This window comes from Drosophila mauritiana, chromosome 2L (genome assembly GCF_004382145.1).
Source record: "Drosophila mauritiana strain mau12 chromosome 2L, ASM438214v1, whole genome shotgun sequence".
NCBI lineage: Eukaryota > Metazoa > Arthropoda > Insecta > Diptera > Drosophilidae > Drosophila > Drosophila mauritiana.
This window is the reverse complement of record NC_046667.1, coordinates 12,946,206-12,955,387: the sequence shown is the minus strand read 5'-3', so window position 1 is coordinate 12,955,387 and position 9,182 is coordinate 12,946,206. Positions and strand designations below refer to the sequence as shown.

The 9,182-nt window shown below is 41.6% G+C and overlaps 3 protein-coding genes across 3 annotated transcripts; 1 reads left to right on the top strand and 2 right to left on the bottom strand.

Moving 5' to 3' along the window:
- The first annotated feature begins 906 nt into the window (after positions 1–906).
- Positions 907–1,535, top strand: LOC117148141 (N-alpha-acetyltransferase 20). Its single transcript, XM_033315372.1, has one exon. The coding sequence runs from the start codon at positions 967–969 to the stop codon at positions 1,450–1,452; it is 486 nt and encodes a 161-aa protein (XP_033171263.1). The 5' UTR covers positions 907–966; the 3' UTR covers positions 1,453–1,535.
- Positions 1,536–1,991: 456 nt separating this feature from the next.
- Positions 1,992–3,046, bottom strand: LOC117145404 (N-alpha-acetyltransferase 20). Its single transcript, XM_033311046.1, has one exon. It carries the CDS (start codon positions 2,903–2,905, stop codon positions 2,291–2,293), a length of 615 nt encoding a protein of 204 aa, XP_033166937.1. The 5' UTR covers positions 2,906–3,046; the 3' UTR covers positions 1,992–2,290.
- Positions 3,047–3,134: 88 nt separating this feature from the next.
- LOC117145385 (serine proteinase stubble) lies at positions 3,135–8,909 on the bottom strand. The gene is made up of 5 exons (XM_033311022.1): positions 8,091–8,909; positions 4,006–5,122; positions 3,814–3,949; positions 3,439–3,735; positions 3,135–3,381 (listed from the first exon to the last, which is right to left on the bottom strand). The coding sequence occupies exons 1-5, from the start codon at positions 8,293–8,295 to the stop codon at positions 3,226–3,228; spliced, it is 1,911 nt and encodes a 636-aa protein (XP_033166913.1). The 5' UTR covers positions 8,296–8,909; the 3' UTR covers positions 3,135–3,225.
- Positions 8,910–9,182: the final 273 nt, after the last annotated feature.

Genomic DNA, 9,182 nt, shown 5'->3' with positions numbered 1-9,182 from the left:
CTTGGCTGCTTCTCAGATTTTGATCGTCAGTGCACTTTTATTGATCGAATTAGGACAGATTTCTCAATGTTCATAGTTTTGTAATGTTTTGGCAAGATATTGAGTGAAATTTAAGTTTTATAGTTTGTCTATTTATTGAGTGGTAAATCAGAAAATAAAAAACTGCATTCAATCATTAAAGAGTTGGCTTCAAAAAACAAACAAAGAAGCTCCAACACAATGTGAATGATTCCATTTGGTCGTTCTGGCCAAATCTTATGATAAATCATTATAAATCACATATGCTTGGAAAATAAATAACACAAAACGACCGCTGAAAAAACATTCAGTGTGTATATGTAAATGTATGTATGTCTTCTAAAGAAGGGAAAAAAAGAGCGATGCTGGGAATTAGCAACTAATTTTTCATCAGACGTTTAGACGATTTTCATTTTTAGCGCTAGCATTTTACATTTACATTTTAAGTTGCTGACTGGACCACCTGTCCAGTGAAAATGGAAAAGCATAGCCAACTTGGATGATGCCTCTCGATTATAAATAGAAATCCGGCTCCTTACCAAGATAATGTGTGCTTACATATAAATGTGGGCATACATATAGTATAAAGACAAATATCGGTTTGTACTTTTATTTATTTTTGTGCAAAATGCGCCATTAAATCGTATAAATAGATCTTTGAAAAGCGCACAGGGCGCTGAGTCAACGAGTGCCTCGAACATTAACCTCATTAGAAGAAGATCGAGAAATAATTTTCGATTCTCGTGCGCGAAGATTTTCGACTGTCCGGCTTGATTATGTTTATCCGGGTGTGGTCTATAACCCCAACAAATAACCCTGGCAATGAATGGATACTGTAAAGAGATTTATATCCATTGAAGCAGGCCACTAGTTTGTCAATCTATGAGATCTAAAAAATGTAAAAAATAGAAAACTACATAGTATGTATAATCAAATTTGTTGTAAGAGATGACTAGCTTTCGGGAAATGCGTTTCGATGATTTATTTAAAATTAATTCATTAGTTTTCGATGCTCTCACCGAGGTTTATAGCCTGACCTTCTTTGTGAAGCATTTCTTGGGGTTTCCAGGACTCTCACAGATTGCCGTAGCTCCAGGAGCTGATGGCAGACCCATGGGCTATATATTCGGGCAGTATCAGGTCAAGCGCAACCAGGATCCCTATGGTCATGTGGCAGCATTGACTGTATCTCCGGATTACCGACGCCTTGGACTGGCCACTGCTCTGATGGATTTTTTCTTTATGGTCTCAGACCTTAAAGGAGCTTCCTACGTTAACCTCTTTATGCGAATCAGTAATCGTGCTGCCTATCAACTGTACACTTCTCTGGGTTATGCTCATCGCCAAACATTCCTGGACTACTATCCGGATGAACCGAAGCCGGAAAGTGCCTACGAATTGAGAAAGTACGTTCCCCGCCCCATGGAGGTTTAATGAGCAGTGAAGTCGCCTTCAGATTAAATTAAAAGTTTTTTTTTGGATTACATAGCTAATTAAAGAAAATCCATTGAGGTGAATTTTTAGAGGAAGATCAATTTCCGTTGACGCACAAAGGCCAACTATAGGTAGAAAAACAGACAAATGTTAACTAGGGTGGACATCAGTCGCATAAAGAGTGGCCCTTTTGGGTCATCACTCATACGCCACGTTGCCTTGGCACTATGGGCTTGGTCAAATTATTTGGTAGAACCTACATAACAAACAAAGGCAGAGTTTAGTGCTTGCTTTTAACATATTTTACTTTAGTATTTACAAAAAATCTTGCTTTGAAAGGTCCACTCTAATGTTGGCAATGCATATACATACATATGTTCTTTAACCGAAACGCATTGATGTTCGTGTCGTTTGCCAAACCAAATTCGATTGCAAATTTCCGTTTCGAGATGGTCAAGGCTTTCGTTGTTGTCTTTTTTATTAGCTACATTTCTCAAAAGCAAACAAATAAGAAATTCTATATAAATATAAAGTGTAGTCTGGTTGGGGCATGTGTCTGAAACACGCGCAATGATTTTCACAATTTGGCATTTTGCGCAACTTGAAACGCACAGCATTTGAAAATTCTGGTTCAATGTTGTCATATAAACAATTCTTGTTTCCATATGCTTTCTGGCATACATTTTCTGGTCTTCATTTTTTACTTTGAGCGATTTGTTCAAACTTTTAGTTGAACGATGGCGTCCGAGTGCAATGAACTTATTCTAGACGTTTCCTGGTATAAATTATACGTTTTGATGCCAAATAAAGTTTAATAGTTTGGTGCCACTACAATTGCTTATTCAACCAATTTTCCACCAATAATTATAGCTATAATTCCGAATATGTAAAACATCAGCAGATAGTACAGCTTATTGCCGAAGCTGTAGATTTTCTTGATCATTATTCCCTCTAGGGACTTTCTATCCACATCACGGGACAGGGGTAGTCTCATTTCGTATCCATGGTCATCGGCATAAAACTTAGGCATCCAGCGATATTTCACATATCCCAAGGACTCGTAAAGACCAATGGCATTTGTATTCTTCTCCCGCACAAATAGATCTACATAAAAGTCGTTCTGACGATCCAAAATATCCCTAACGGTTGTTAAGAGCCGAGTGCCCAAGCCCAGTTTACGATAATCATGAGCTACGGCCACTGCAGAGATGTGTCCATGATTCCAGCTCATAGACTTTCCATGTCCAAAAGATTCAGACGCATCCTCGACGCGTGTCCCCAGAATAAAGCCCATGAGACTGTTGTCAGGAGCATCGGCGGTCAGAACCAGTTCGGGATGCTCCAGAATCTTGGGAAGCAAGAACGGCTGGGAGTACACTTCCACCAAGGGATCCATCACAATATTGTTAAACTTGAACAGATCTTCGAGAACAAACAGACGCGGAGTAGTCATGACTCGCTGGGATATAATAATTTATTTTTTATCTTCACCAATATTATGTTTGCCTTGTTAATGTGACATATTTTTCATTGGCGTCCGAAACTATATCCTCAATTGCAATTGCTAAGACAAAATATGTTTTAAACATCTTAAAATCTCTGATGAACTATTTCTTCGTATCGCAATTCAAGAGAAGACAACTTGACGCAAAATCCCGGCATACTTTCGGGCTTTTCAAAAGTCTAGGTCTACAATAATGTTGACATTTTATTAAATCGTTCGCTCTTAATATATTGCAGCATATCACGTCTTAGACTAATCGGAATCCTATGTTATTTAATGTTCTTGTAGATCCAGGGCAGCAGCGAAGTGACACGAGTGTAAACGCCAGGATATTGACCCTTGCCGCAGCCAATGCCCCAGGACACGATTCCCACCTGGGTGTACCGTCCACCATCATTGATTACCATGGGTCCGCCAGAGTCGCCCTGTAGATTGAATCAGTCTGAGAATCCTGATGATATATGATATATGTCAACACTTACACTGCAGGAATCCTTTGCTGCCTGACCAGCGCAAATCATCGACTCAATGATCCCACCAGGCGCTGCACGTCCATATTTCCTGGCACACTCGGCATTTGTCCAAATGGGAATGTCCACCTTCTGCAGGATGGATGGCTGTGGCCCATTCTCCCGGAGACTACCCCATCCGGCCACGGTGGCCACTTGGCCACTGTAAGATCGGGATTGCTGCGAGGGCGAGGTGGGCAGGCAAATGGGTTGGATCTCCCTGGTGAAGGGCACTGGTTCACTTAACGTCAATATGGCCACGTCGTTGTGCTAGAAAAGAGGATTATCATTTGAACATAATGAAGGAAATCACTAGGTCTTTCAGGAAAATAGATTGAATTCTCTTACCAAGGTGCTGAATTCGAAGCCCTTGTGCCGCACAAGTCGCTTGATCCTGCGGGACACGTGCTGCACCTCGAAGTCCGTGCCGATGTTGTAGTCGCCCAGATGGGCTGTCAAGGCCGCCACATCCCACGAGGTCATGCTGCAATAACCACAAGTCTTTAAGATATTTTAAAAGGACGCAGTCTTATTCCTCACCGTGCCACACAGTGAGCTGCGGTCAGAATGTGACTATTGGTAATAAGACTGCCGCCGCAGAACTGCTTTCCCGACTTGAAGAGCACCGCTATCCAGGGAAATTCGTGTGGACTGGCATTAATGCCGCCAACAATCCGCTCCTGATCGGGCGTCACTGGATTCTTATTACCGCACTGCAGCGGAAGTCCTTCCGAACTAGTTCCGCTCACAGGCCGTCTCGTAGTTGTCGTGGTTGTAACTGGCGAGGGATAACTAGGATAAGTGGGTCGCCTAGTGGTTGTCGGTCTGGCGGGGCTTGTGGGCCTTGGTGTGGTGCGCTTGGTGCTTGGAACTCCTCCTGTGGTGGGGTGCGTGGGATAATGGTGGTTCGGCGGATGGGTGGGCAGCGGTGGTGGCCAACCACCCGTTGTCGGTGGGTGAGTCGGTAGCGCCGGTGGCCACTGGCCGCCCGCAAAGGAGCCAAAGGGCCACTGGTAGGGATGAATGGTAGATGGTGGCTGTGTGGGAATAGTCTGCTCCACCGGTTCCGCCGCCGGTTCTGCTTCTGGTTTTTGATCTGCTCCTGGAGGATTACCTTCAATTATGTTGACGTCCTGAAAATCCGGCGTATCCTCCACACTGTTCGCATTGTCAATGGGCTCTTCCGGTCGAGGAGCATCCGCAGGATATACACCCTCCACCTCTCCCTCGGGAATCACATGTTCCCTATCCTCCTCGTCGGCCACCACTGAAGGCATCTCCGTAGTCGTGGTCGTCGTTCCAGGGAGTGGGAATACTCCAAAACTGTTGGCATCAATATCCGTGCAGCATATGCCATTGTTAACTCTGCCCAGCAGATCGAAGAAGTTGCACATATTGCCATTCAGTCCAAGTCCATTCGTCTGTGGCCATTGACGCAGGGTGAAGATGGATAACTGGCGGGCCAGCCTGGAATACTGGCGACATCCATCGATGCGCACACACACACCGGGTTGACCACGGGATGTCAAGCACTTGGATCCTTCGCCAGGACCCCAGCCACCGGAAACTCCCGATGCTCCGAGAGCTCCTTGCCATAGCAAAATGCTGGGATCGAAAAAGAATTGGCGTCGCTGGCGATTCAGATTTGGTTGCAGATCTGCAGGATAAAAAGAGGGTTCAAAAATTCATTTTTAGGGTTGAAAAACGGAGAAACCCCTGAGATCTTAAAATGTTTTATATGTAACAATAACAATCTAAAAAATTTTAATATAATAATTTATCTTGTGAATACTTTGTTAAAATAATATTACATTCGTTTTACTTTTACAAGACTTCTTAAGCTGCATTTATAAATAAATAAATTTAAAAAAAAATGAGAACACCAAAATGTATATCTGGTGTAAATGAGATAACGATTCTATATTTGGAAAATATCTGTGGCACTTGGGGAACTGCTGATCATTTCTAGGGGCACTCGAGATCAGAGTTTGTTGACCCCTGAGAAGATTTGAGCTACATACGCAATTGTCTAGCCAAAACTATGGTACTTTACAACTCATTTTTTGGCCAATCTGTCGCGCTGTTGACAAAGCACCCAAATAACAAAAAACAGATATGAGTGGAGAAAAGACCAAGCCAATATTTGCTTAACATTCGTTCACGTTTTGAGTTTTGGGTCCACGCTTCTCCGCCAGTCGAGAGTGATTACTCAATATTTTGACATATTTCGCTGGCCAGAATATTGACAATAAACTTAAGCTCTTTCCACACGGAATGACAATTGCTGTGCCATTTCACAGATGCTGAACTTGCCCCCCACTGCGGCAACTTTCTACAGTCAATTGTCATATATTTGTCATGTTCATTGGCGGCTTCTTAAAATTGGTCTAGGCCTTTGTTTAGGTCGCCGGTTCCATTCTGATTTTATCGCATGGGCATTGTTGCTGCTATTTAGCATGAATTTGCCATATTTTTAATTTATTACGCATGTTTTGGTCTGCTTCTGGCCCACAAATATAGTTCGAATGGCTTGGCAGCGCATAAAATTTGACTAAATAAGTGATATGCTCAGCTTATCTTGGGGTTTTGTTCCTAACGAGCTATTTGCTTTTGTGGCGATTAGTTTAAACGATCTTCTTGACAGGCTTTAAAAAACTTTAATGCCTTCGTTGGGGTGTAAGTTTTATTGATTCTAAATCGAGCGTAAAAGCGATTTGTCACAGGAAAGTCTTAGAAATCTGCACGTGGCTTTTGCTTTACTGACACAAGTCGTAATGAAGAATACGTTCAGTTCGTGCTACGAATCGTTAATGAATATGCATATCTTTTTTGGTTTTCTGAAAAGTGTTTTTATTTTACAATATAAATCCTACAAACCGCCAAAAGTGTTCGGCCAATCGTGACTCACTTGAGAGGAATTGTTAAATGAGACTTATGCTTTGTGTGGATCCCCAAAGAAAGTCACCGAAATATTACTCATTTGCCCCAAATATCGTTTAAAATTGGTGCTTTTATGTTTATTGCTTACTCGACATTACTTTGATTATTTTTAAATTGTTATGACAAGCTGTCAGAGGCAACAAATTCCCTTTGATTGATCGGAGATCCTGCTTTGAATTCGACACACTTATTTTGGCATAAAAAGTAGAGAATGTTTATACTTTTTATAAAAAGAAAAGAAAAGATTAAAATTTTAAATTAACTAAAAAAAAATTTTGTACAAAACGAATTACACATGTAAATGCTTTTTAAATAACTTGATCAGTTTATAAGTAAATTAAAGATATTCTTTATGTGACTTAGTGACTAAGCACTAAAGTAAAACAGTAAATTATTATTAGTATAATAATCTAGCTACATATGTAACATATGATAGTTCTTATACCTTGAATGGTCATCGAGACACACCCAAGTTGAAGTTCAACTGGTTTTCACAGCAAATCGTTAACACTTGATGCAAAAGACTTGCAACTCGTTAACTAAGAATCAGGGGCAAGTTACAAGTTCAAGGTCTGCAAGACCGTTACAGCTCGTGTGCCACTGAAAACCTGAATTCCAACGCAGGATGCCAGAGAACTCGAGCTGGAGGTCTACTTAATGGTGGCTTGTAAATTTTATATGACCAACGGTCATATAAACGATATTTATCGCGACTTCAGGCGAGCACAGTGGACAAAATGCAAATAAAAATTAATTTTTAATGAATATGGCTTGTTAAATCCGCGAAAGGTGTCGGCTTATTGCCTTTTATATGGCATTCGTTTATGGCCCAATCTGCGCGGCATCCCGAATTAATAGGCTTATGTCGACGCCCCGAAAAGACATCACCACAGATCACGCCTCTCCATCAAAAGTGCTGTCTAATTGTCTAATTGTTGGCCGTAAATAAAAGGTAATAGATTGGCGGGTACATTGACAGGCGACGGAACACGAACGACAAGCGACGAAGTTGATCTCAAAATGCACGCCTACATGAGTCCTAGTTGTTTTTGCAGTAGAAAGTTCTCTATAACTGGCCTAAAGGGCAGTACCTAGCGACAAGCCATCATTGTGGGTATAAGGTAAACAATGTTGAGTACACCTACTCGATGAGCCAAACTTCGCATTTTCCCCTCAAACTTTAAGCAATTTATAGATTTCTGAAGGTCATACAAGTAATGCTTGGTGCGTGCCGCGAATAAATTCTACTGCCGAATCAGAAAAGTGTTATTTCGATGTCGTTGAACTTCATTTTATAATAGTGACGTATATAGAAGAGTGACTATTGTTAGTGTTGAAAGTATTTATTTATTGCCAATATTAATTTCCAGGTTGTTTAGCAAAATTTCCTTTCATAAAATAAGGATTATAATTTTTAACATTTTTAAAGCGTATGCAAGAATACATTTTTGTGGGAAGCTTAACTCAGTTTTCCTATTACTTCGGTATCTGAATATTTTTAAAACCAAAAATGTTTATGTTTACATATATAAGTGTACACATATATTACTGGCTAACATTATGAATCCAACAAAATTCCTTTGACTGCTATTTATAATAAAATTTTCAAGTTTGTGCCTTAAGTCTTTCGATTACATTGTTACGCCTCGTGCTTCTAGTTCTCATTTCTTGAATATATCACTTACCCACCACCGTTCCCCCGAGATTTTCCTCATCTGTGGCATTGGCTTTAAGCAATCCTGCCTCGGGTGCCGCGTTTATTTCACCATTTGGCCACACGGGAGCTGGAGCAAGTGCCCCTCCCGAAACGGATGGGAGATCTGCTCCCGAGATAATTTTAAAATGCAGCAAATGCACACAAAGTAATAAAACTGGCAAAAATGCAAACATTTTGATATTTGTTGCTTTCGCTGCGGTTATATCTTCCCAATTTGTTTTCGTTTTGAACGGGGCAGACCATATATAAGTTGACTGCTATATTGTATTAAGAGCCGCCAACACGAATCGCGACTCAGAATATATATCTCCTCTGGAATGCCAGGCACGTTGCCCCGATGGCATTCACCTGACCACGACTACGATCCCGAAGACGAAGACGAAGTTCTCGGACTTGGACTCGGACTTGCTCTGGATCGCGGCACTCGATTCTGGACTTGGAAGTACTCGTGCGTTAGACGGACAGGACCGTCTTTTTGGCTCGAAGTGCCGATCGCTTCTGAGCCAACAGAGGTTCTGGGGATTGGTTAACAGCTCCGTTGCCAAAACGACGACGAAGGCAGCGACGTCGGCAGAAATGTTGTGGCCGGAGCAGCAGAAATGTCAATTATGAACGCGTTTCTTTCGCCGGATCACTTTTGGCCAACTTATTGGGCCGCCTTCAAATGCACACGCGATGCTGGTCACTGTACTAAACTAGTTCCAGCAACGCCTCCATTTCGATTGCCCACCAGGCAGTCTGTCTTCTAACCCGGTTCCGATCCCGATCCCGAATCCGATCCGGAACACGCACCAAATCAGACTGAAATCAGCCGCCGGGAAGTTGTGCGACTGCATACTATTAAAAGAAAAATCCAGCTGCGGTTGCATCTTCTCGTTCTGGCTCAGTTGGCCATTAATATGCACTCAGAAAAAATGTTAACATGTTAACTTATTCTTTCAAGATTAATTTAACATTTCCAGCATTTGTGCCTTGTTTTTTCTTATGTCAAAAAAATAAAGATTGTAGTTGAGTTCAAATAGTCGCACATAGGTTTTCCATAACAAGTCATGTAACTTAC

What these genes read in the sequence shown, in the direction of transcription:
- LOC117148141 (XM_033315372.1), top strand. Translation starts at nt 967, where the DNA reads ATGACTAGCTTTCGGGAAATGCGTTTCGATGATTTATTTAAAATTAAT.
- LOC117145404 (XM_033311046.1), bottom strand. Translation starts at nt 2,905, where the DNA reads ATGACTACTCCGCGTCTGTTTGTTCTCGAAGATCTGTTCAAGTTTAAC.
- LOC117145385 (XM_033311022.1), bottom strand. Translation starts at nt 8,295, where the DNA reads ATGTTTGCATTTTTGCCAGTTTTATTACTTTGTGTGCATTTGCTGCAT. An exon ending in TCTCGGGGGAACGGTGGTGG is followed by an intron (nt 5,123 to 8,090) that starts GTAAGTGATATA and finishes TTTATCCTGCAG; the next exon opens with ATCTGCAACCAAATCTGAAT. An exon ending in CAGCAAAGGATTCCTGCAGT is followed by an intron (nt 3,382 to 3,438) that starts GTAAGTGTTGAC and finishes TTCAATCTACAG; the next exon opens with GGCGACTCTGGCGGACCCAT.